The sequence below is a fragment of the Leptodactylus fuscus genome, chromosome 6 (genome assembly GCF_031893055.1).
Source record: "Leptodactylus fuscus isolate aLepFus1 chromosome 6, aLepFus1.hap2, whole genome shotgun sequence".
NCBI lineage: Eukaryota > Metazoa > Chordata > Amphibia > Anura > Leptodactylidae > Leptodactylus > Leptodactylus fuscus.
Window position 1 is genome coordinate 135,719,660 of NC_134270.1, and position 27,415 is coordinate 135,747,074.

Here is a 27,415-nt window from a genome sequence, read left to right on the forward strand (position 1 = left end):
CTTTCTTTTTCCGATATATTGTGTACATCAACACACACCGATACACATAAGATAGTAGGGTCTTTTTTCCATACTAGACATGTTCAGCCAACTTTGTCTTATATGTATGGACACCTTAAAAAGCAGACTTCCAATCTCTGCCACTTATGTATTTCCTATTATTTAGTTGCAGTAGACTGAATTTTTAGCTAATTAAGACACTCTTAATAAAGCTGTATTCTCCCTGTAATGCATAACTCCAAATATACCTCATATTTTGTTTGTATATAATGCTGATTTGAAATACAATAGACTTTACAGAGACTTTATGGACATACATGGTAATATATAATAAGTAGAGACAGGTGAACCCTTCTTGATTAGTTTCTTGTTTAGCCAGTTCGGGTCCTTGATTTGTTTTAGTTGCATCATACATGTTCAGTACAATTACATCTTAAACATGTCAGGACTCCTAGGAACCTCTCTATAAAACACGGTGTGGAATACTGTCAGGGCTCCTAGGAACCTATCTATAAAACATAGTGTAGAACACTGTCAGGGCTCCTAGGAACCTATCTATAAAACATAGTGTAGAACACTGTCAGGTCTCCTAGGAACCTATCTATAAAACATAGTGTAGAACACTGTCAGGTCTCCTAGGAACCTATCTATAAAACATAGTGTAGAACACTGTCAGGGCTCCTAGGAACCTATCTATAAAACATAGTGTAGCACTGTCAGGGCTCCTAGGAACCTATCTATAAAACATAGTGTAGCACTGTCAGGGCTCCTAGGAACCTATCTATAAAACATAATGTATAACACTGTCAGGAGTTCTAGGAACCTATCTATAAAACATAGTGTAGCGCTGTCAGGGCTCCTAGGAACCTATCTATAAAACATAGTGTAGAACACTGTCAGGGCTCCTAGGAACCTATCTATAAAACATAGTGTAGAACACTGTCAGGGCTCCTAGGAACCTATCTATAAAACATAGTGTAGCACTGTCAGGGCTCCTAGGAACCTATCTATAAAACATAATGTATAACACTATCAGGAGTTCTAGGTACCTATCTATAAAACATAGTGTAGCGCTGTCAGGGCTCCTAGGAACCTATCTATAAAACATAGTGTAGAACACTGTCAGGGCTCCTAGGAACCTATCTATAAAACATAGTGTAGAACACTGTCAGGGCTCCTAGGAACCTATCTATAAAACATAGTGTAGAACACTGTCAGGTCTCCTAGGAACCTATCTATAAAACATAGTGTAGAACACTGTCAGAGCTCCTAGCAACCTATCTATAATACATAGTATAGAACACTGTCAGTGCTCCTAGGAACCTATCTATAATACATAGTGTAGAACACTGTCAGGGCTGCTAGGATCCTATCTATATAACATAGTGTAGAACACTGTCAGGGCTCCTAGGAACCTATCTATAAAACATAGTGTAGAACACTGTCAGGGCTCCTAGGAACCTATCTATAAAACATAGTGTAGAATACTGTCAGTGCTCCTAGGAACCTATCTATAAAACATAGTGTAGAACACTGTCAGGCCTACTAGAAACCTATCTATAAAACATAGTGTATAACACTGTTAGGTCTCCTAGGAACCTATCTATAAAACATAGTGTAGAACTCTCTTAGGGCTTCTAGGAAACCATCTATATAACATAGTATATAACACTGTCCTGGCTCCTAGGAACCTATCTATAAAACATAGTGTAGAATACTGTCAGGACTCCTAGGGCCCTATCTATAAAACATAGTGTAGAACACTGTCAGGGCTCCTAGGAACCCATTTATATAACATAGTGTAGAACACTGTCCTGGCTCCTAGGCAGTGGTGTAACTATCGCCATAGCAGCAGAGGCAGCTGCCACAGGGCCCGGAACATTAGGGGGCCCGGCGACAGCTACCACTGCTACCCCCGCTCTTATCACAGACAAACTGTTGTAACTGCAATAAGAGCGGAGGAAAGCTTGTAGGACCTGTAGGAGAAGGACCTTGTGTGACGTCATCCATCACATGACTAGGTGGGCGTGTCTTTAGAGCCCATGCAGTCCTGGAAGAGAAGAAGATAAGGAGAGATGTGGTGCTAGGTACTGAAGTGGAGGGGGAAGGGAGATGCAGGATGGAGAGTGTCTGTCTGTGTGTAAGTGTGTGTGAGTGTGTATGTGTGGTGTGGAGGAGGAGAGAGGACAGTGTCCTGATATCTGCGTATTAGGAGGAGGGGACAGTGTCCTGATATCTGTGTATTAGGAGGAAGGGGAGGTCAGTGTCAGTAGCTGGATCAGTACTGTACACATTGTTTGTATTCAGACTTGCCTGTAATTGCTGTTACTAATGACTGTAATTGTAGTCAGAGGGCGCTCTGTGTATTGTATTGTACTGAAGGGGAGGGGGTTGTGAGATGCAGGATGGAGAGTGTGTGTCTGTGTGTGAGTGTGTATGTATGTGTGGTGAGGAGCAACAGTAACCTAGGGGCAGAGATGGAGGGGAGGACATGAAAATGGGGGTAGAGATGAGGGGTGCATGAAACTGGGAGCAGATGGAGGGAGAACATGAAACTGGGAGGAGATGGAGGAAGGGCATGAAATGTCACGTGACATCTGTGCATTATTAAAGATTGCCAACACTATCAAAGACTGCAGCGGAGCCAGAGACAGGTAAGTAACTTTTTTTTTTTTTTTTTATGTCTGTATCTCCCCCTCGGTCTCCGATTATTATACTCTGGGGTCTGAAAATAGCCCAGAGTATAATAATTGTTCGTGGGTTTCATTATGGGGCATAATCCCGTGTGCAGGGGCCACAATGGGGTATAATACTGTGTGCAGGGGCCGCTATGGGACATAATAGAGCGTGCAGGAATGCGGCGTGTGTGTGTGTGTGTGTGGGGGTCGCACAGTGAAGGTCTTCAGTGTCGGCCAGGAAGGGGGGGGGGGGGCATGTTAAAAGTTCGCCACGGGCCCCACCATTCCTAGTTACGCCACTGCTCCTAGGAACCTATCTATAACACATGGTGTGGAATACTGTCAGGGCTCCTAGGAACCTATCTATAAAACATAGTGTAGAACACTGTCAGCGTTACTAGAAAGCTATCTATCCAATTTCTAGATCTTAAGGCAAACAAAGCCAAAGTTATGTTAAAGTGAAAGTGATATTATTATACTCTGGAATCTCTACAGACCCCAGAGTATAATAGGTGGAGGCCCATGGAAGGTGTAAAAAAAGATTCATACTTAATTTTCCTTACTGCTTTTGGGCCTCTTCGAGGTGTTCAGCACTCTCCAAGTGGCATTTGGTGACATTGTCAGCCCTGTAATTGAGCCACCAATGGTCACATGGGCATGCTGAGCATCATGATGTTATAATGCAGCAGCCATTTTTTATTTAGTTTTGTAAAAAAAGAAAAAACAATTTGAATTATTTTTGTTGAATCGGCCCAGCACAAACTGATGGGCCCATCGATTTGCCCATCTCTAATAATAGCTTAGTCAGACCACACTGGTAAAGTGGAGAGTCACTTTGTAGTCTCAACATAACCATATTTAAAAATATAGACAATTAAAAATGAAATATTTTTGCAAATATAAATAATTAAAAATTGCGCAAAGTTTTTAAGAATTTTCTCTAAAGATCCTTTTGGTGTCAGTCTTTTGTCTTCTTCAGTTGCCAATAGACACAACCATGAATGCTGGAACTTTCTTTGGTCTGGAACTCTTCAGAAACCCAGCCATGATTTCATTATGGGCAGGTTATAAATCAGGAGTAGTGCATGCATAAGAAAATAACCCAACCCTAAGTCAGTAGTGCAAGTGAAGGAAACAAACTTTGCAACATACTTCACCAAAGTTTGTCTTTAAAGAGGACCTTTCACCATTTTGCCCACAGGCAGTTCTATATACTGCCGGAAAGCTGACATTGCGCTGAGTTCAGCGCACTGTCGGCTTTCCCGATCTGGGCCCGGTGTGAAGAGCTTACAGTCTGGTACCGTAGCTCTTCTATGGTCAGAAGGGCGTTTCTGACAGTTAGCCAGAGATTTCCTTCTTCACAGCACAGCCAATCGCCCTGTGCTGTGAGAGCCGGGAGGAACGCCCCCTCCATCTGCTCGCAGTACTCGTCCATAGACGAGCATTATCAGGGAGGGAGGGGGCGTTCCTCCCGGCTCTCACAGCACAGCGCGATTGGCTGTGCTGTGAAGAAGGAAGTCTCTGGCTAACTGTCAGAAACGCCCTTCTGACCATAGAAGAGCTACGGTACCGGACCGTAAGCTCTTCACACCGGGCCCACATCGGGAAAGCCGACAGTGCGCTGAACTCAGAGCACTATCAGCTTTCCGGCAGTATATAGAACTTTCCGGCCAATCAACGCTGGTTCTTCTCCTACCTTTAGAAGTCTTCTCCGTGCAGCTTCCCCGTGGCGTCTTCCGGCTCTGAATTCACTCTGCCAGGCATTGGGCCTGGGCAGAGCCGACTGCGTATGTCCGCTTGTAGAGGATCCAGCCCGACCCTCACTCGTGGACTTGGTAAGTATAATTTGATCAACGTTGCCTACCCCTGAAACGAGCATTCGTTTCGATATTTGATTCGAGTAGTCGAATATTGAGCGGCTACTTGAAACGAATATCGAATATCGAACATCGAACATTTTACTGTTCGCTCATCTCTATTCATTTCAGTCTCCATTTACAATGGGCTTTATGGAGAGGGAAAGGAGAAGAGGAGAAAGAGGAAGACAGAGATATGAGGCTTCCAACAGTATTAAATGAGTCATTTTTGTCAGATGGAGTCTGGATAGTAATTCCTGAAAATCCAGCTGTGTTGTGAAAAAGAATTGTCTACTCTATATATTGCTGATGTCTCTCTATTTGAGGAGACCTCCCTTCTCTCCCCTCCTCTCTTCATAGAGTTCTATCATACAGATGCAGATGCAGTCAATGAAAGTGATTTTTATGATGTTATTTTTTGGTAAATAAATTATTACACCAGTTTTGCAAACAGCACATTTTATTAATAAAAAACTTGTAATAAAAGAGAAGCTTTACACAATATTTCTCGCAATTTAATACAGTTAAAAAAACAATATAAAAAAACAACATAAAACATTGAAATGTTTGTCTGGGGAGGGGGGATAAACCAAAAAAAGGGAATTGTTTTGGCACTTTCTTCAGTTAATAAAAATATGAGATGAATACTTGTTTGTACAATAGGAAATACAAAGAAGTTACACAAGAGGTTTGACAAGGACACGGTCATGATATGGGTTGGTTTTTGATGCACCTCCATTTTCCTCAGTATAAAGGAATTTTTTGGAAAAGTAGTAAAATTATTATTACAATATATATTTTCCGTATACAAAGATGTCTGGGATAGCTTAATTAATATCTTACAACTACAAATTGGGGAAATTTTATGGTTACCAAAACATTAAATTGTCTGATGATGTATTTTCTCACTTCCTGTATCCTACCCATTATGTCGACCAAACTGAAACATGATAAATGTATCTGCAAAGTAAGAAAAGTAAAAACATACCAGCTTGGGTAACCAGTATGATCAAGGCTGGAAGACCAAGAATGGAGTATTGTTGTGTGAAAGTATCAGATAATAAAGTTCACAGAGCATGTTGGTGTCATGCTATTCCGAGCTGGGAGATGCTGTAGAGTCTAAGTCATCTGCATCTTGATCATTTGGAGACACTGGTTGTCCGCCTTTGACACGTTTCCACTTCATTCTTCGGTTTTGAAACCAAACTTTAACCTGCAAAAACAAAATAAATATCTCAACACAGGGACAATGTTAGGTGTTGGCTCTTAGTCATATGCCATAATAAACTTTACCCCTCTTTGTGGTTTAGTTCTTAGGATTGATCTGGCAAAATTAGGATTGTTGGCTGTAAGATATGATAATCTGTAGTGTAGAACAGTGGTTCTCAACCTGTGATACATGTACCCTAGGGGGGTTGCCCCACAGTTCCTGGAGGAACATGCTAAGGCTGACAGCCACTGTCTTCTCCCTGCCAAAGATGGATGTTCATGCAGGTGCATCTTTACTATACAAGTGCAATGAACGCTCCCATCAGTATAATTGCAGTTACAGGCACCCCAGAGAGTGAGTAATGAACAAGACTCACCATCCCGCCGATGTCACAGCAGGTACCAGAGAACAAATCTAGAGCAGAGTGGTGAATAATGAATGTAGCTCTCCACTGGCTCCTTAAACATCTCTGGATGTAGGGGAAATGTGGAGGTCATTATACTGAGTGTGGGGCAGTGTGGGAGCCATTATACTGAGTGTGGGGCAGTGTGGGAGCCATTATACTGGGTGTGGGGCAGTGTGGAAGCCATTATACTGAGCGCGGAGGCAATGTGTGGGCCATTATATTACATTTAGAATAGTGAAGGAGCCATTCTACTGAGTGTGGAGGCAGTGTGTGGGCCATTATATTACATTTAGGGTAGTGAAGGAGCCGTGCTACTGAGTGTAAGGGCCTATCTACTACCTTTGGTGGCACTGATGGGGCCATTATACCTCATATGGGGTCTCTTATGGGGCCATCATACTACCTGGGGGCAATTTTATTATATGTGGGGGCACTGAGGGGACTATTATACTTCATGTGGGGGGAACTGAGGGGGCCATTACGTAACTGCCAATGGAGGCTCCAAACAAAGCCTCTATTAGTTAACATTTATAAGTGATCACTTATACTTTGGAGGTACTCGATTGGGACTTTCTCACTAGGGGGTACTTTGCTTAAAATGTTTGAAAAACACTGAGCTAGAAGACTTGAACAAATGAAGGACATATGTAAGAGGCTAATGAGATACAATGGTGTTTTTCTATGTACTAAAATACCAGAACCTTTCAAGCTCATTTACCACTGTAATCTATATCCCATAGACGCAAATAAAGGTCCAGTCTACGTAAAGATGTATACTGCTCCAGCTGACTTTGTAAGTAAATTTCTAGGGGAGCAGTAAGATTGTATAGAAATACAGGTTGTTTAAATAGTTGAACTGGTTGCTATGAATTGCAGAGTCTCGCCATGTTCCCTAACTAATAAGGAACCATATTGGACCTACTTGTCTTTCAGTGAGGTCAAGGTTCACAGCTATCTCGTATCTTCGAAGTCGGGTCAGGTAATTGTGATGAGCAAATTCAGCTTCCAGCTCCCTCAGCTGTTCCTTGGTGAAGGCCGTTCTTTCTTTTCTGGCTTTGCTGTTGGTTTCTGGTTTGGTGACGGGATCTCCATTTTCTATACGAGAGAAAACACAAGGCCACATAAGAAACTGTGATATACAATAGACTGGTTAGTCTGCACAACGCATAATAGTCAGTGAGCCACAGCTATAAATCTGAGATAGGATGGTCTTTGAAATAGTTAAGAATTTTTGGGAAACTGCTCAAAGGAACACAAAAACCTATAAATTGTCTATGGTGGACTTAAGCGTATTTTAGGGAACAGCATATATTCTAGTACGACATATATGAGCACATATATCACCAAAGTATATTGCAACATAATGTATATATTTGTACTATATACAGCAATCTTGGAAGCACAGTTGGCCACATGGACAGAAACATTTACCCCTGTCCTGAAATAATTCCTTTTTTTTTTTAATGTATGAACTAGAGGTAAGCTATCTGGTTTAGATTGACCTGAATAAGAAACTTGTCCAACGTGCCAGAAGTGACGTTACCCAAGAGGCTGGAGGAGGTCACAAGAGACCCCCCAAGTATAATAATTTCACTTCCATTTCATGATGACCTTATTTGAGCATTAGTAGGATTAGTATCACAAGGAATACAGCCCTCTGCATTGGACAACACCTACTTGTAAGAAGCATTCCTTGACAATAGGCTGAGACCCCCCGCTGGGATTCCTAGCACTCAGCAGTGATCTGCACGGAAATCTACCAGTGTGTGTTCAGTATTCCCATATTCATACCCTCTTGTGTGAACCCTATTGCTACACAACAGCATCTCTCTTGCCTTCAGCTGCCATACATACTGGGATCCCTCTGAAATGGTAATGACCTGATAGTCTTCCCTCAGCGAAATCCAGATCTCCATAGGGATTAAAGGAGAGGTTACTTAAACAATACTCTTACATTGCTCTATTGCAAATATAAACTGATGGCAGGCTCTAGCCAAAGGTAGACCCATCCTCAGACCCCCATGGACAGTGTAAACCTATGCAGACATCCTGCACCTTGATTCCGATTCCTCCTATACCTTAGGCAAGCATAAAGCTTTGCAATTGTGTTGATCAGAAGAGGATCGGCGTTCTGTTTTTGTTTTGCTATGTAGGGTCCTGTCTATATTATATACTTTGAGTATACAAATCCATGTAGATTCACTTTTTCAGGCCCGGTTCAATTCTGCGTTCAGGCCATTCCCCTCGCCGCATGAAAAATGCAACCAGCGCTTTTATCTCCACATTTTTCCTGCCGAAACCACACGGACCCCATTATAGTCTACGGTATCCACAGGTTTCCTAAGGTAACTGATTTTTTTATACGGATTAGGTTTCTGTTCGGGGGCTCCAAGCAGACTACCTGAACGGAAACCCTTGCGCAGATGTGAATCGGGGCTTAGACTGAAAAGCTAGAATTTCCCTAACACCCTGCCTCGAAGCCATGTAGGCGAGCGATATTAGAGAATAAAAGTGTGTTATATACAGATACGCCTGCTTCATTATTCGGATGAATTAAACATAGAGCAGCCTCACATAAAAATATGACATTGAGGGTTAGCAGGTTTTAAAATTGTACTCAGACAGCCTCCCAGACGTTCGCCGTATGATATCATTACTGCATTACTATCCTTGGAACGCCTTGACATACTACAGCCATCCTTATGGAATATTTTGTCTCATCTGGAGGTTTTTTTTCTCTTTAAGACATTGTTTTAAGTGCGAGACTCTTTCCACTGTGTTTTCCTCATGCTCCACATGAAAAGACTCACACATTGGATCACAAATGAGGCAGCATCTGGATTGTGCACAGTAAAGCCTAGCAGAGATCACACCTCAAGCTGCTTCTTGCTGCTCGTAAACCCTGTGATAGTCATGCACCAGTAACAAAATTGCACCTTCTGTAGAGGTGGAAAGAAAAATATTACTTTGAAGTGTGCAAAAATGAAGATCAACAAAATCTTGCAGTCAGGCCAAAGTACAGTTCAAACTAATGGACGTTCTAAGCACCAAAATACGGGCGAGCTTCTGTCATAATACACTAAAAAATCCGACTTTTCCATTTGTTCCTGCCCTGTTGTTATACAATTTCAGACATTAAAGACATTTATATGACATTTATTTTTAAGAACTTTTTTCCAAAAATATTATTGCCATAGTGGACTATGTCAGCAAGAATTACACAGGTTTTCCAGATTCAGGAAATTGCATTGGTCATGATCAGAACCTTAAAGGAAGACTAATAGACTGTATTATGCCGAGGGTTGAGCTAGAGAGCTCGGAATATAACAGAATTGGTCTGACTTTAGATTTTTCTATACTATATTTGCCCAAAGTCCCAAATTTACTGGAATTGTTGCAAATGTTCAAAAAAATGCTACCAAATAAAACTTGGTGTGACTCTCAAATGGGTATGTTGTCAATGCATTGCCCAACAAGGCAGTGGGGTATGTTGTCAATGCATTGCCCAACAAGGCAGTGGGGATCAACTAAAATGTGTATAACTATGCTATACAATCAACGACCCAATGGTTAGGTCTGCTAAAACTGTACAGTAGAACCCAATTTTTGAATAAATCACTAGTATAGGAGAATATAAGACATTTTGTAATAAATTCTATCCCAGGCCTAGAAAAGGCCTTTTTCTCCTCTTAACAGACTGTTTCCTCGCTCTCTCTCCAGTAAACTGATTTCCAGTCTAAAAATTCTGCAATTTTTATCTCAAGATGGACTACAGGTCACATGAATCTGTAGAAGTCTACAGAGAGGGGCAGGGGCAAGAGGCTTCGATTAATGCTAGTGCTAAATAAGAGCTTTTGATCACAGATTTACTCACATCAGTACAGGTCTGAACATCTTTATATATGTTCTATATATATATATATGTTATATACTGTATGTTCCCAATGGTCCTGGGACTGTTTGTGAATAAGAGAGACCCAATTATGGAGCAGATTCTCCTCTACTTACTGTGTGGATTATATTACAACTAATCTACGTCAGAAATAACTGCAAACTACAGGTACTAACGCAGAATACAAGACATACAAGGGTAAGAAATAAGTATTATTCATCATGTACACACTGTCTATTTATCTACGGTACCTTTAATCTTTTACCTTTAATGGGATTTTACCATGAACAGCACAGACAAGTGTCTGATAAGTGGAGTCTGACCATTGGCACTCCACAGTGAACATTAGAATGGAGGTCCAGCCCCGTAAAACTGAATAGACTGATGGTTGTATATGTTCACTATTGCTTCTTTCAAATGGGACTAAAGGACAGCCATTCTCATGACACATGGGGTTCAATTGCTTAAACCGCCCAGTGATACTTATTCCCTAACCTAGGTATATAAGTACCATTCTTGGTATATCCCCTTTAATCTGTAATATGGCATCTGATGGAACAGACCTCCAGAAAAACTTCCATATACCACCGTATATGGTTTATGGGATTAGATTACACCCATAGACTTGTATGTGTGTTGTATTATGATGCCGTATAAATTGTAGGTAAAACAGAGCCATACTACAGATGTGTGCACGGATCATAAAGCTGATGTAACCGCTCTAATGGTTCGGCTTCCGAGAAATTCATTCTAAATTCATTACACAAAATGGCTTTTGCTCTTTTTTTTTTACCACTCAGCTCAGTTTCTATAAAACAGTATGTGGTATATTTGATACTTTAGCATTGGCACACACTGCATAAAATGTGAACAGATTTTGCCCCTCTTTTGGCACCTGTATCAAGTTAGTACCTTGGCTCGCAATGATTATGACTGTTAAGCACAGCATCTTAATGTAGAACACATGTTCGTGTGATTCAAGATGTTGAGTATATCATTAGCAGCGGAGGAGATGCCAACAATATGATATGTCATGCTAGACCCTTCAGGAGGATAAGCCAGGTGGTTCTCTCTCAAAGTGTCAAATTCTAGTAGGTAGCAGCTTCTCTCTACAGAAGATCACAGGCGGCCGAGCAGACAAAAACCAATGAAAGTGGCCAAATGGAAAATACCATGAAAAAGCAATAACACAGGTCAAGTTCAATAAAAAAAAATTCTATTAAAAATGTGTACTTTAAAAAAATATAGTTGTAATATCTGGAAATACAGAACTTAAAATTAAATTTCACGTTTGAGTTCAGCAAAAATAAAGCATAATAGCGACAGGAACATCTTTCACTGGATGCAATGGGCCTACTGTATGCTTATTAATAGGAGTGTGTTGGCGCTACATATGGTAGGCACTATGTGTACCCTCAATCTGGCACTTTATATAGGGTAAAGGAAACATCTTTGTACTACAGCAACATTAATATTTCCATTACATTCCTTATGCCTCCCTATGAAATTGGTATAGAAAGACTGATAGACTTATTTGGGTACCATATTACGTTTCCATGCAAAGCATTCATGAGACCCTATAGGAAGACAAAGCAGCTCTCTTGAGATTTATTCCTACTTTTCGCATGTGGGTAGCAGGAGCCATTGTTACACAGGAAGGTGGGCAGAGGCCTCTTTCTGGGCACTGAACTCCCGGCCCTACCTGTCAGTGCAGCGCCGTCACTCCGTGCCTGGACATACTGGAAGCCACCAGTCTCAGGGGCTCCACCGAGGAAGAAGAGCTAGACAGAGTGGAGGATGAAGACGACAAGGATGAGCCTGTCTCACCTCCTGGACCGGGGAGTTGCTAAGACTGCCAGCCCAAAGACATTTTGTTGGCTTCTGAGCACAGACTCCCGGCTCAGGCGCGCCACATGGTAGTGGATAACATTGACAATCTCTACAAACTTCCTAATAAATGAACTTATTCTCAAACATAAGCATATGTATATATATATATATATATATATATATATATACAAATGGATATATTATGCAAATCTCTGAGTGGTGTGGGACTTTAATATATTACAAGTGTACAGGAGTGTGTGATCATAGGTCCTTGGGAAAACAAGGATGGCACTGGGATGATAACTGTGTGCTCTTCATGTCCTCCATGGACCCATTCACTTCCTATAGTGATCCCATACTGCAAAATGGACAGAAATAGGAGGTGTCCTGAATTTTTCCCCATATAATACGCATGCAGAAAATAATGGCCAGACATTACACAGCTAGCACACAGACCAAGTTTATGGATCCTTAGTCTGTACGTCACTGATTTTATAGGTTGGCATATAAATTTTTTTTTGCCTGATTCCGTCCATATAGGCCAGGGGTAGGAAACCTTCGGCTCTCCAGCTGCTGTGAAACTACAACTCCCAACATGCTCCATTCACTTCCATGGGAGTTCCAACAACAGCAGAGCAAGTATGCATGCTGGGAGTTGTAGTTTTGCAACAGATGGAGAGCCGTACGTTCCCTATCCCTGATATAGGCCATCTATAAAACCTGTATGGCACTGCATGGTATGTCAGTGAGGTGTAAGATAGCTGCCTATATTCCAGGCAAATAACATGTTTAAGGCAGCCAGCAACCAAATATCTAAAATCCTATTATTTCTCCAAACCCACATAGCGTATATAGGTTTATTCTGGTCAATGACATCACGGAGCGCCTTTGTAGTCGTGGACTGGTGAGAAAGACACTTCAGTGGAATTTCCTGCATATAGATGGAGCTTAGATTGTCTTTCCTCAGCTATTTTCCTACTTGTGGTTACGTAACAAATGCAGGAAAGCTTAAATCATTTCCCGCATATAATAATATGAGGGATGTTTATTATGAGCGAGTAAGAAGGGCTATTCCTGCTTAGAATTTACTAGCATTGTGTGCTCTTCACTACCGAGACGGAGCATTAATAATATGGCAATAGGCTTTACATACAGCCGGAGCTTCTCCAGGGCCCATTTGTAAAAGCTTAAACCATAGTTGATCCTTGGTCTTGCTGTATAATTGAAATGCATGTATCATTGTGTTATACTAGCCCCCGTTGGGGGATGTGTAACCTGACTATATCGGGGGCCAAGATGTTATACAAGGACTGGGATCTGAGGTATTAATGTGTCTTGAGCCGATCAAGGTTAATAGGTGCAACCGAATCTGGTAAAGAGTCCCCACTCTGCAGTATACAGAAAATAACTAATAAACATGGAAGCACAAGCACAATCTAGCCAATACTTCAATATTTATAGGGATTTCGTTAAAGAAGGTGTCCAACTTATTTTTATTGAACAACCCTTAGAATAGTTCATCATAAGACATAAATTGCGGCCGTGTGATGTATTACAATCTCGTCCCATATAAGTGAATGGGATGAGGCTGTGATGTAAATTGAGAATGTGCATGTGATGTAAATAGTGAAGATCATACAACAGCTGATCAGTAGGGGTCCCAGTTGTAGGACATCCACTGATGGAGATTCCAGATCAATAAAAACGAATTGGACAAAGATTGACCATTACTTAGAATAGAATCAATATCAGATTGGTGTCGGTTTGTTACCATTCACCCCTGCCGATTGGCTTGGTGGTTGGGTGAGTAGTCTGACATCTTCTTAGGACAGTGACATCACATTCAATGGTGTGCAATAAATAACACATATACATTAGATAGCTGGGATTCTGGCCATAGCATCGCAGCCACTTGTCTTGGCTATACATCTAATCCTGTTCTCGAAGGAGTGCGTAAATATAAATACTTGCTTAAATTTCAGATCTATTTTCTCAATTTGTATTTTCTAAAAAGCATGAACAGATTTTAGGCTACAGAAAAGGAAAATATTGTTGAAACTAATATGTTATCATACTATGCCGCTCAATGTTAGGATGGCATAATATAGGCACAGATGTACTTTACTATTAGCCAGTATGGCACACACATATTAGCTTATAGTATACATTAGCCATTATACTAATCGAGCCTAATATACTATAGAGCCTAATGGAGAATGCAGTAAATGCATAGATTTCAATTTGCTATATACATGAGGGTAATGTCCCCTCTCCCCTTCATTGGACTAGAAAAGCAGATCTGTCTTCATAGTACACGGCACTTACATAGCATATTACACATCCACTTCAGAAGAAATAGCCTCGGAGGGTTTCCTTGTTCATTATGTTACTGGAAAGTAAAACATATGGAAGGGTGCTGGGCATTAGCGGTATGTAGGTAGCCCCATTAGTGTGTAATAGTATATGCATTTCATCACTGAGCTGGCCCCTTCTTCAGGTCAGCCCCATAACTGATATCTATTTATAGGAAATAGAGCCCCAGATATGATCCTTATTCCAAATTCCTTACAGGGTGTCACCCAGCTTTCATCAGCTCCATGCAGATCTGACATTCAGGAGTTTTGGGAAGTTGGGCGACAACCTATGTGGGGGCTGTAATGACAGATATATTGGCTGGTATACAATTTTCCAGAAACATATCCGGAAGGGGTGGATTAATAGAATGCTTGAAGGGGTCATGCCAGATGGATTGGTAAAAGGAATTTGGGTTTTATTTTTCGGATACTACATAGTGATGTGACCATGTGCTGTGTATGGTTGTAAGTAGCTGCTGGTGAATCCTGGGGGGAGGGGCAGAATAGACAGTGAGCCCTAAGCCGAAACCCCCCCACTGTCCCTTCCTACTTTCCGGTCCTATCCTAAGCAATCAGCCGCAACTGGTTGACGATCCCTTCCTATATAAGTGACAACACAGAATTAACACAAGACAAACAACAAAGGGAAGTCAGCTAACCAAGGGTCCAATAACAGTTGAGCAATGTAGTGCAGAATCAAAATCCAAGAGAGTAGTCAAAGGGTAAGCCAGAGGTCAGCAATATAATAGTAGCAGAAGAGGAGCTTAGCAGGGACAAGGTCTAAGGACAGAGTCTCAATAGCCAGCAAGCCTGTGTCGGCTAATGGCATGTATATAGGAAACCAAAGACCCACCCTAGGCTTGATTGGTAGACAGGCTGTCAATAACAGAGTCATTTCATGAACAGATGGAAACAAGGTGCAGGATATGGGTGTGATGGAAATTCAAATACGGAGCGTCAATAATAGAGCAGTGTTCACACAGTGCAACGAAAAGCATCAACCAAAGAATCAAACTTCTAAACTATTTTTTCCCTACATATCCCCTATATAAGGAGTATTCTTAATTACTATTCTTATTAGAATATTTTCTTTGCTTTTATCACTATCTATCATCTATCTATCCATGTATCTATCTATCTATCTATCTATCTATCTCCTATCTATCTATCTATCTATCTATCTATCTATCTATCTATCTATCTATCTATCTACAGTATCTATCTATCTATCTATCTATCTATCTATCTATCTATCTATCTATCTATCTATCTGTATCTATCTATCTATCTATCTATCTATCTATCTATCTCCTATCTATCTATCTATTTATCTATCTATCTATCTATCTATCTATCTATCTATCTATCTATCTATCTATCTATCTATCTATCTATCTATCTATCCATGTATCTATCTATCTATCTATCTATCTATCTATCTATCTATCTATCTATCTATCTATCTATCTACAAGTATCTATTTTACTATATACATTATATTTTTGCATGAACTACTGCATTGCTTTGCTATTAAAGCCCTCATTTAGTGCCGAAAATATGCTCTTTATGAAAAGCAACAAATTATTCCAAATTATTTTGTGGCCTTGGCCGGCTGCGGATCCAGAGCAAGGCTGATGGAAACAGATAAATGAAGCGTTACTTGCAATATGTGTCTTTCCTGCCAAAACTACTATGTAAAAAAATAAAAGCATGTGTAAATGGAAGATGTTTTCTAAGTAAGTGAGTTCCAGTTATTTATGTTTTGTTGACATTTTAAAAGATGAAATTGGCAATGAACCATTTAGGATCGGGGCCATAAAATGCGAACAATTCATCCACAATAAATTACATTCAATTTGTTTGCCTAACTCTTGTAGTGTGGAGCGCTGGTAGCTAAAATGATGAGACAGATGTGTTGGTTTACTGCAGGAGCGTGTTCCTTCCACTGGATTAACATATGGTATATTACACTGGGTCATATTAGAACTTGGACTTAATTTAAGCATTGGAAGATGTATCAAAAACTGGCGTATAAGAAAAAGTGGTGTAGTTGCCACCAAATATTAGGTTGCCGCTTTAATTTCCTTAAAAGGGCATTTGCTGCAGTGAAAACAATTGAGTACCATGGGCGAACACTGCCTGGCGTGGCCTGGAGCTAGAGCAGTGGAGATTAGTGAACATTACATAGTTTCTTTACCCTTTCTAAGCCTGTGCTAAAAAAAAAAAAGTGGCTTCTTTTATGGGGTTGGATATAGAATTTATTTCTTTTAATGTAGATTGTGAGCCCCACATAGAGCTCACAATGTACATTTTTTCCCTATCAGTATGTCTTTTTGGAATATGGGATGGAAATCCATGCAAACACGGGGAGAACGTACAAACTCCTTGCAGATGGTTTTTTTGTCCTCGGCAGGATTTGAACACCAGGACCCAGTGCTGCAAGGCTGTGGTGCTAACCACTGAGCCACCATGTGGCCCCCTAGGATATTTGATTTATTTCTAACATCCCTATATTACCGATATTCAACTGGTACTGCGCTGAATGCTGGTTAGACCTGGTAATATAAAGCGCAGAGGCCCAAAGCCACTTTTTTTTATCCATTTTTCCCCAAAAATGATCATAGTAGAAAAATACATACTAATACTGCATTTTTTTTCAGAATTTATTTTTTATTTTTTAAACTAAAGCAGAAAAAAAAACTCACAAGAGGATGTTCCAAATATCAGAAGTCTCCTGATCGATCCACCTAGACAATATTATGAGAATCTATTTTCTCTTTGGATTCTTATGACTCCCCATAATATTTCAGCCATAAGTTCATGGTAACCTAAAGGATATTTTTATGATCTCCTAAACACAATAAAAAAAAAAAACTTCCTACTTCTGGACTTGCCAATATTTCTTTGTGTATTTGTATAAACTCTGGACTGAAGTCCAGTTCATTGGGATGGCCGATTTGCTGGTTTCAAGATGGACTACATGCAATATCAATATAATGTCTATGATGGCAGTAGGATATGGTCTTACACAACCATAGTGGTTTTTGCGGTCTGCAATTTGCGGATCCACAACGCAAATTTCACTATAAAAACTCATTCCACAGATGTCCGTGCCCAACCGCAAAGTGCATCCGCAACGTGTGCATCCGTGTGTATCAGTATTATGCAGATCCGCAAAAAACAAAACACACCCAATCCCTCCCCCCCCCAAAAAAAAGTCACTACATAGTCTCAACCCAAGCACACATCTATTGTCTTAATTCTGTGTTGCTGTGATAGTTCTATGATCTGATCTCTATGATCTCTCCTGCGCGTTGATGTAGTTACGGCAGTGTCGCAATGTTGACATCTGCAATTGCGGATATACACTGAGGTATGTTCAGTGTATATCCACATAACTGCACGCGCCCATAGACTTGTATGGGACAGTCCGTGTTGTAAAAACACAGCCATTACGGACATGCGGTATATTGTCCGGACTACGGTTACGGCACACCATGGACAAAATCTACGGTGGTGTAAGAGGCCACATAGAAAACAGTGGGTCCGCAAATGATCTGCAATTTAAAACCCGCAATTGCGGACCATTTGTGGTCTTAAACTATGGGTGTGTAAGACCAGCCTAAAAAGCAACTCCATGAAGGTAACCTACATGTTTTCTACCCATATGGAACTATCTAAAAATATTCTAAAATTTAACCGAATCCTTACCCCTCAAATCAATGGAATCAGACCTTGGTATGCTTACATAAATAGGCACCTCCTTTGCTGCTGAAAGTAAAGGTCCACTATAGAGCTTTGATACTTGTAGTTTAGGTTATAGACTATCGTGCCATAAGGATAATATATAAGAAAACTTCATATTTGAAAAACATTTTAAGAACATAAAAAGCCCAGTCTAAAAACCACTTGTGCACATGATAAATACTCCTTGAGAAGGAATTGTTCTCTCTCTCTTTATAGCCCATATGGCAAGTGAACACCTTGTAAAAGGGGTGGCAGGGTCAGAGGTTTGAGGCCATATACAGTTCCCTCTCACATGTTTTGGTGGCAGGATTTGCACATAGTCTGCAATTAGACGCTTGTGCTTTCATGGGCTGGAGAGAGATTACACATGGCCAGCACAGCAATAAAACCCTGTGGGAGAGACTTGATCTCCAAGTGAACCAGCCCATTACCTAAAGCAAGAAAAGCACAGGGAATTATTTCAGAAACTAGGGTGATGACAACAAATAACCTTCATTGTGTTCACTTTATGGTGGCGATGGCGGATAGACTTACAAAGGCAAACTCTACTTTTCAAAAAGAAAATAAAAAATTCCACATGGTAAATGAACATAAAATCGTATAATAAGAAGGAAGATGGGGGAATTGAAGGGACATAGAAAGAACGCTAGAAGCAAAAGGCTGGAAAGGAAGTTAGTTAGGAAATAGAGAATGAAGAAAGAGGAAAAGGAGGGAGAAATGGAAGTAGGATGAAGGGATAGAAAGGAAGAAAGCTACGTGCAAAAGGTAAGATAAAAAGAAAGATAAGGGTGCATTCACACTTTGGATACGCTGACTGATTCTGAACGTTAAAACACGTAAGCATTCTGCTCATTTCCGAGCCGTACACGCGAGCGCTTCCCCACCATGTGAAGGGGCCCATAGAGAAAAAAGCAGCCCATTCATTTCAATGGGGAGCACTCGTATGCCGGCTCCAATTTGAAATGAATGGGATCTGCTTTATACGCCGCTGATTCTGAACGTGTTTTAACGTTCAGAATCAGTCAGCGTATCCGAAGTGTGAATGCACCCTAAGAGGGGAAGGTAGAACGAAAGAATGGATAAGGAAGAATAAATACATAGAGACAATGTGCAAAAGATGTAAAGGGTAAATAGACGACCTATAGATGTATCTCAAATCAAGGGAGAAAATTATAAAATTAGCGGTAATATTAAAGGGGGTCTCTCAACAAAACTTATCAACCCAGCTCCGCGGATAGATAGTTTGGAGTAACCTGAGTTAAACAGTGACCAGAGCTTCCGTTAGCAAGATATCGCTGTTTTTGCAAAAAATGAAAATTAGCTCTTTGGAGCAACAAGGGTGTTGCCATTGCTCCAAAGAGGTATGCAGCAGCTCCAAATAGCTCATATTTCATATTGACAAAAAATGTTGATATCTAGGCAATTGGTTTACAGACTAAGGCTCCGTGTAGTATGGCGTAGCCAAAAAGCACTGCGGAAAAGACCACTGTGGAAATGCATCGCTTTTCACAGAAAATCATCTGTGGACTTTCTGCCCCTATTATTCCTATACGGGAGTCATCAGCATTTTCATAGGTATAATTGACATTCTGTAATTTACAAAAACGAAGCTTTTTTTTTCCAAAATCGCAACATTTCCGCTGTGGGAATTTTTCTGCAATGTGTGGATGGGATCATCCAGAATTCCATCCACTTTGCATGCACTTTGCAACGCATTTTAGCCAAGTTGTGGCATTTCTACTGCATGGCGCCATGGCCTCACAAATGGCCTCACACCTTGTTAGGTTAGGGTCACCTGATTCAATTTATCTGCAGGGCTGGGTCTGGGGACAAACTCCCTTTAAGGTACATAGTGACAAATATTTATATTGTAATGAACAAATTGATACATTGTTCCAAAAAACTGTCTTTTTTTGTAAATAAAATTTTGTGTAAAATAAAATTTTTGTTATAAAAATTCTGTAGATTCTTCTTTAGTAGGACAATGCTTGAATGATATATTTTCCTAGAGTTTCTTTTCCAGAATCGTATTAATATTCTAGAGTAAATCATGTGGATTATTTTCTAGTAAGCACTGTCCCGCACAAAAATATCTAGTGAGTGACATCTCTGGGACTCTGCTTGTTTTAATACATATCACTTTACGCTCTGGGTTATTCCCTATAGGCTAAGAAAGGGGAGAGGGAATATTTTGGACGTTGACATAGACTGGCAGACAGCCAGTAAGAATGAAAACCTAGAATGCAGGTGTCCTGGGTGATTCCTGACCTCGGCTTCCCCGCTGCTCTACCCTGCTGTCCCGGGGGGTGGAATGTCAGCGCCACTGATATAGATACCGACTCCGAGCTTAGCTTTTTATTAATAAAGATCAAGTGAAGTTATGTTGGATTTAGTAATACATTAAACGACATTTGGCAGAGGACAGGCGTAAGAAGACAACAGGCGATGTTATACAAAATGGAGGATGAAGAATGATAAATCCCGGTATTATCCACACACAGTTTCCATTTCCTAGGCTTAATTGACATCCCTCCGAGTACATCTAAATGGAAGCTAAAAGTTTCTTTATATGTTGAACACGTTTCCTAAAATTCCTCTGGAGCTTTCAGTGGAAAAATTCAAGTTTTGGAAAACAATCAGATCCGTAAAATTCAATCTTTCATTTTAATAACTGCTGTATAAATTCCTCTAAACACAGCATCAGATGTGGGGCAGGAGTGAAATGGGCCATGTCGAACAAGGGAATAACTTTAAAACCCTTTGTGGCTATGAGATCTTTCCATTAGAATAAAATACATGAGCTCAAGTCTAGCTTCATAAAAGATTTTTGACTGGAATGAGAACACTTGTTATAGAAAATCTAAAATATTGTGAGGAGTGAAATGGAAAGTGACAGAATGTCCAGATAATCCGACTCCTAATACAAAGATAATCTAACTCATTCTACCCAGATAATCCGACTCCTAATACAAAGATAATCTAACTCATTCTGACCAGATAATCCGACTCCTAATACAAAGATAATCTAACTCATTCTGACCAGATAATCCGACTCCTAATACAAAGATAATCTAACTCATTCTGACCAGATAATCTGACTCCTAATACAAAAATAATCTAACTCGTTCTAGGCAGATAATCTGACTCCTAATGCCCAGGTAAACTGACTCCTTCTGACCAGATAATCTGACTCCTAATACAAAGATAAACTAACTCCTTCTGGTCAAATGATCTGACTTCCTAATACAAAGATAAACTGACTCCTTCTGACCAGATAATCTGACTCCAAATGCCCAAATAAACTACCATCTAATGCCCAGATAAACTAACTCCTTTTGGGCAGATAATATGACTCCTAATGCAAGATAAACTAACTCCTTCTAGGCAGATAATCTGACTTTTAATAATGCCCAGATAAATTGACTCCTTCTGACCAGATAATCTGACTCTTACAGCCCAGATAAATGAACTCCTTCTAGGCAGATAATCTGACTCTTAATGCCCAGATAAACTGACTCCTTTTGGTTAGATAATCTCACTCTTAAAGCCAAGATAAACTAACTCCTTCTGATCAAATCATCTGATTAACTACTTCTGACCAGATAATTTGACTCCCATTGCCCACAATCTAATGTCCAGATGAATTAACTGCTTCTGGGCAGATAATCTGACTCTTAAAGCCGAGATAAACTAACTACTTCTGATCAAATAATCTGATCTGATTGAACTAACTACTTGTACCCAGATAATCTGAATCCAAATGCCCAGATAAACTACCATCTAATGCCCATATATTCCAAAGATATAAATCCTAAATTGATGCTACTTAGAGTATATTAGTCAAGTGGGCGGTAACACTGTTGCTCTGGGAGTGGGGTCTCTATGTGCTGTATGTCATGCAGTGTTACCACCCACTTGGCTAGTAGATCCCTAATTTGTATCAACACTAAAAGGGCTTATATCTTTGGAATGGCTGAATGGATTTGGGTAAACAAAACACCAAAATGCTCAGGGTGACAGCGTCTATCATATTATATGTCACTGGGTTTTACAGACCTGGTAAAAGGTCCTGTTTAACAGTATGTAGCAGAATTTCCAACTCCTTGAAGTTCTACTGTGCTAGAGGTGGCTTTCAGAAGTAGCTATAGTAATAGAAATTGGTAGCGACTAATAGATCATGGAGCGGCTATTGAATCTACTATAGGGTCCCAGAATTAACAGGTTGTTAAAGGAGTAAAGCCATAAATCATTTCATATGTAAAAAGTTCCCTCCATGCTCTGGAAAGGTTAAAGATTAGATAACATATTAATGAGAATAAATGATCCCAATCACAGCTCCACCTGCTGCAGCTTGTTAATTCCAGCACACACAGTTTACAGGGAACAGTAGCCAGGGAGAACTAAAATTGTCCATCAGTATCTATGTAGTGGATGGGCTGCAGCTCCACTCCTATTACTTGGATAGGAGCAGCCTGCACGCTCTCCCTGTCCACTGCAGCAACTTCCAGGACAACTGATCTGAGCAGTCCAGGTGTAAGACCCCACAGATCAGAAAACTGATGACCTGTGAACTAGTCAGCTATTTAACAAAAATACATTTGGGGGCTGAAAACCTCTTTGGGCTAATACCCCACTTTACAGAATGCAGTATTACTACTACCCTCACTGCTGCCACTTATACTACTACTATTACCAGTATCGCTATTGCTACCATTGTTACTATTCCCACTATCACTACTGCTACTATTATTACCACTACTGCTACTACTACCACTTCTGCCACTTATATTACTACTATTACCACTTTGTATAAGAAAAAATATATCTTTCTACCATATTAGCTAGCAGATATGAAATGTAAAGATTGAAAGCCCTCAGTAGTTGATATCTTTTTTTTTAATGGCTAATAGAGATGAGCGAGTAGTACTCGATCGAGTAGGTATTCGATCGAATACTACGGTATTCGAAATACTCGTACTCGATCGAGTACCACTCACTATTCGAATGGAAAAGTTCGATGCAGAACCAGCATTGATTGGCCAAATGCTATACAGTAGGCCAATCAACGCTGGTTCTTCACCTACCTTTAGAAGTCTTCTCCGTGCAGCTTCTCCGCGGCGTCTTCCGGCTCTTCATTCACTCTGCCAGGCATCGGGCCTGGGCAGAGCCGACTGCGCATGTCCGCTTGTAGTGTGGGCATGCGCAGTCGGCTCTGCCCAGGCCCGATGCCTGGCTGAGTGAATTCAGAGCCGGAAGATGCCGCGGGGACGCTGCAAGGAGAAGACTGCTCGGAAGATCCAGCCCGACCCTCACTCGTGGACTTGGTAAGTATAATTTGATCGAACGTTGCCTACACCTGAAATGAGCATTTTCCCCCATATACTATAATGGGGTTCGATATTCGATTCGAATAGTCGAATATTGAGGGGCTACTCGAAACGAATATCAAATCTCAAATATTTTACTGTTCGCTCATCTCTAATGGCTAACAAAAAATAATACAGATTGCAAGCTTTTGGGACTGCAAGGTCCCTTCATCAGGCATGAAGGGACCTAGCAGTCCCGAAAGCTTGTAATCTGTCATCATTTTTTGTTAGCCATTAAAAAAAGGTATCAACTACTGAGGACTCTTAATCTTTACATACTATTACCACTATCACAATTATTATTACTTCTACTACTACAGCTACAATGAATAACAACCTTCAGAATATCTCGGAGAACCTATGTGACATTCAGCTGCTTGTCACCTGAGATATTTATGACCTCAGCGGCCTCTCATGCCTCACAGTCAGGACTGTGACATCATCTGTCTAGAATGAAAACTCCATCTGAGTCAGTAGAGTGCCGAGTTTGTTAACTTCAGGTTGCAGAGATTTGTAGAGGGATTTCCTTAGACTTAAATGTAAATATGTTTAGGATATAAATCAGTAGGACGGGGGAAACAGCATTCAATAATGTTTTTGGAAACATGAAAAGGGCAAATTCACAGTGAATCTAGCAAGTCCAGGAGTTTTTTTAACGATCATTTCTTCTACAGTCTTAGTCTTTGCCACAATGTTCTTCTTTTATTGAAATGACTTTGGATGCTAATAAACACGCTTTATTTATATTGAGAGTTCTGCATATTATTCTTGTAGATAGATAGATAGATAGACAGATAGGAGATAGATAGATAGATAGATAGATAGATAGATAGATAGATAGATAGATAGATAGGCAGTCAATATTACTAGTTCGATGCTATGTGTTTTATAAGATTATATAAGCACATACTAGATGTATAATCTGAACCAATTTTTGCTTAATTTTTTACAATACGTCTTTGTTATTTTCATATTTTTTCCAAAGATGTCCTCAGAGTAGAAGGAGACTTCTTGTGGTTGCAAGCACCCTCTGGCTACATTATTATCAGGAGATCATTTCCCACGCAGACATTTCTTCCGCTCTGGATTGTAGTGTGATTGGTTAAGCTCCATGAAGCTGCACTCCCTGATCTCAGCTCGGGATTTGTGGGACTGTGAGTCGTGAACAGCAACACACCTGCTGACAACTTTTCTTTCTGATTTCCTTCATTGCTGAAGCCTAGGTGTCTTCAGTAATTGTTGACTTCTTTTAATTACAACACCTTCTGTATCAGCAAAAAATTGTTGCCATGACCTTTCTAGCTGACTGCTATGCAATTTCTTTGGAGTTGATGGCCCCTTGAGCTTCCCTTGCTTGGACTCTTGTCTGGTCTCAGGATCATGCTAGTGGATCCATGTTCCATCATCCATAACCACCTGATTAGCAGTCTCCTGGAATTTCTCTAAGCATGTCTAAATTTTCTTGGTTAAATTGCCAATGACATGTTTTTGATCAGGCATCAACATTCATGACACCCATTGGGAAATGACCTTTGACATTATCAAAACATCATGAATGTTACTGGAAACCATGCCAACTGAAATGCCTAATTCATAAGCGTTAACACTAATGATCTTACAAAATCATGGCCTCCACTTTATGGAACATTTCTTTTTAAGATGTATTAACAGATTGCCCTAAACGGGGTTATTGCCAATTGATTTCTTACGCCATTTAAACTGATTGGCCCAAAACTTTATTTGTTAGGGCTCGTTCACATCTGCGCCCGGTCTCCGTTCATACAGGTTTCCGTTTCCTGCACAAAACTGAGCAGGAGACGGAAACCTGCAGGACACTTTCATATCCATTCATTTGAATGTGTTTGAAAGATGTCCGGCCGTGAGCACCGGTGAGCGTTTTATGCTCTCCGCTGCGAAACCGATTTTTTTAAATTGGACACAGAGTCGGACATGCAGTCCGATTTAAAAAAACGGTTTTGCGGCACAGAGCATAAAACGTGCACGGCTGGACCCAGTCTGACAGCTTTCCGTCTTCTGCATGCAGAAGATGGAAAGCTCAGAACGGACTCCGGGTGCTAGTGTGAACCTAGCATTAGTAGTAGGTGCATCATCACCATATACAGAGCATCACCCTTTCAGGGATCTCTTTAGACTTTTTTTCTTCCTTTGTAAGGAATGTAATCACAGAACGAAGCTCCAAATCCCTCAATTTCTTTGTATCCCGCACTGTACTGGCCATACAGTCACTTCCAGTGGTTTCAACAGACTGAACTGCTACTATGTATGTGGCAAGTCAAGACATGTCTGAATCTGCACAGACAAGCTCAGCTTTCCAACACTGTCAGGACATACTGAGGATAACATAGATAGATAGATAGATAGATAGATAGATAGATAGATAGACAGATAATTACAAACCATTTCGCTGGCACTCTAGGTCACAGTCAAAGTACTATTATAGGTGACTGTTCAGATGACGTATGAAGACTGTTGTGCCATCTTAGTTTTACAAATAGTAAGGGGCTGTCCAGATTACACACCAAAGCTCAGCAGAATTGTCAGACTAATCCTGTGGAGGCCAAACAAGATAGGATTGCTGCAATTTTGGAAAGTCTGGACAATTTTTTTTTTTTTCAATGGAACTATTTTCTAGTTTATGTCAGGTTCACACTAGTGTTGCCTCTCCTTTGATCTGACCTGTTGGAGGAACAGAACTACAGAGGCAGACTGCTAAAATAAGGGTAACACTACAATGGGGTCTGTCTGGGGTCCATCATTTAAAACTGAAGCAGGTGTGCCGGACTTTTCCTCCACTGATTTTCTAGCTCTCCAATGGAGACGCCATTGCTGATGTCAATGTAGCCTTACTGGCTATTACTACTAAGGCTATGTTCACATCTGTATCGGAGTTTCTGTTGGAGAGCCTGAAAATCGGTGGCAGAAAAAGTCCTTATGCCTGTTTCAGTTTTAAAACAACGACCCCATTAAAGCTTTAGCGTACAATCTAAGAATTCTACAAAAAAACCATCACCGACGAGTCACAAATGTATAGCCTGGACTTTAGGTGGATGAACATTTTATGAGCCAAGATAATATTTACTATCCACAGTTTGTCATAATTTACACTTTGCCTATTGCATTACAAGGATACGGAGCAGAAGACCCCGCTCTGCTTCTAGCTTATGTTCATCTGATATCACTATTAGCTGTGGGTTAAAGCCATAATGCAGAACATATGCGGCGATTGTGGTCAAGGACTCGTCGCGATGAAATTGTGTGGTGCAGCGGTTTAAGATGCAATACATTTTATTCTATTAAGAAATTATATATCTCTCCAGTGCAAGGAAATTGTTCAAATAAATAAAATCTTGTATGGTTAATAGACCAATAAAACAGGGGGAAATAATAATAATAATGTGTGTCTGAGCTAGATCTGCCAGGAACCTGATGTCACTTTTTGGGCTGGTTTCAAGAGGTTGAGTTGCCACAGATGGGCACGATCTTTCTCCTTACCTGCCAACTCTGTACTTTGGAAATGGGAGCTTGCCCATTGTTCTTGAATGGAATATGGGGCATAGATTTTTACTGGAAAGAATATCTGAACAATGATTTTATTGGATTCAGCAAGCTTTTGGTTGGGTATCCTGGTGAGAAATAGTCATAGTATGACTGTGTAGGTTTGGTGCAAATTTTTTGTGATATTTAATTTTTTTGCCATTGGGGTAGGGAAAGGAAGACTGGAACAGCAGGAGTCTATGGTGATGGTTACCCTTCGTTCACATCTGCACTCAATATTCCGTTTGGGGAGTCTGCATGGAGACCCTCCGAACGGAATACCGAACGCAACTGCAAGAGCTGTGTAGTAAAAGCATACGGACTCCATAGATATATATATATAATGGGGTCCGTATGCTGGCCGCACAAATCATGCGGACTGGAAAGTAGATTGTGAACTACTTTTCTGTCCGCATGATCCCTGTGGAGATCTGGCGGCAAGCCCACGGACGCCATTATAGTCTATGGGGTCCGTGTGATTTTACAGCACAGTACTTGCAATTGCGATTGTATTCCGTCCG

At 40.5% G+C, this 27,415-nt stretch overlaps 1 protein-coding gene and 1 long non-coding RNA gene across 2 annotated transcripts in view; one reads left to right on the forward strand and one right to left on the reverse strand.

The window, feature by feature from the left end:
* Positions 1-27,415, forward strand: part of LOC142208670 (uncharacterized) — a 656,266-nt gene that overhangs the window by 239,511 nt on the left and 389,340 nt on the right. The gene's annotated exons all lie outside the window — the stretch shown is intronic.
* The window catches only part of MEOX1 (mesenchyme homeobox 1), a 34,907-nt gene continuing 12,641 nt past the window's right edge, over positions 5,150-27,415 (reverse strand). The window contains exons 2-3 of the mRNA XM_075278755.1: positions 7,073-7,245; positions 5,150-5,747 (exon numbers count right to left, since the gene is read on the reverse strand). Of these exons, the coding sequence (XP_075134856.1) occupies positions 5,625-5,747; positions 7,073-7,245 (296 nt within the window). The 3' untranslated portion in view covers positions 5,150-5,624. The remainder of the gene's footprint in view (positions 5,748-7,072; positions 7,246-27,415) is intronic.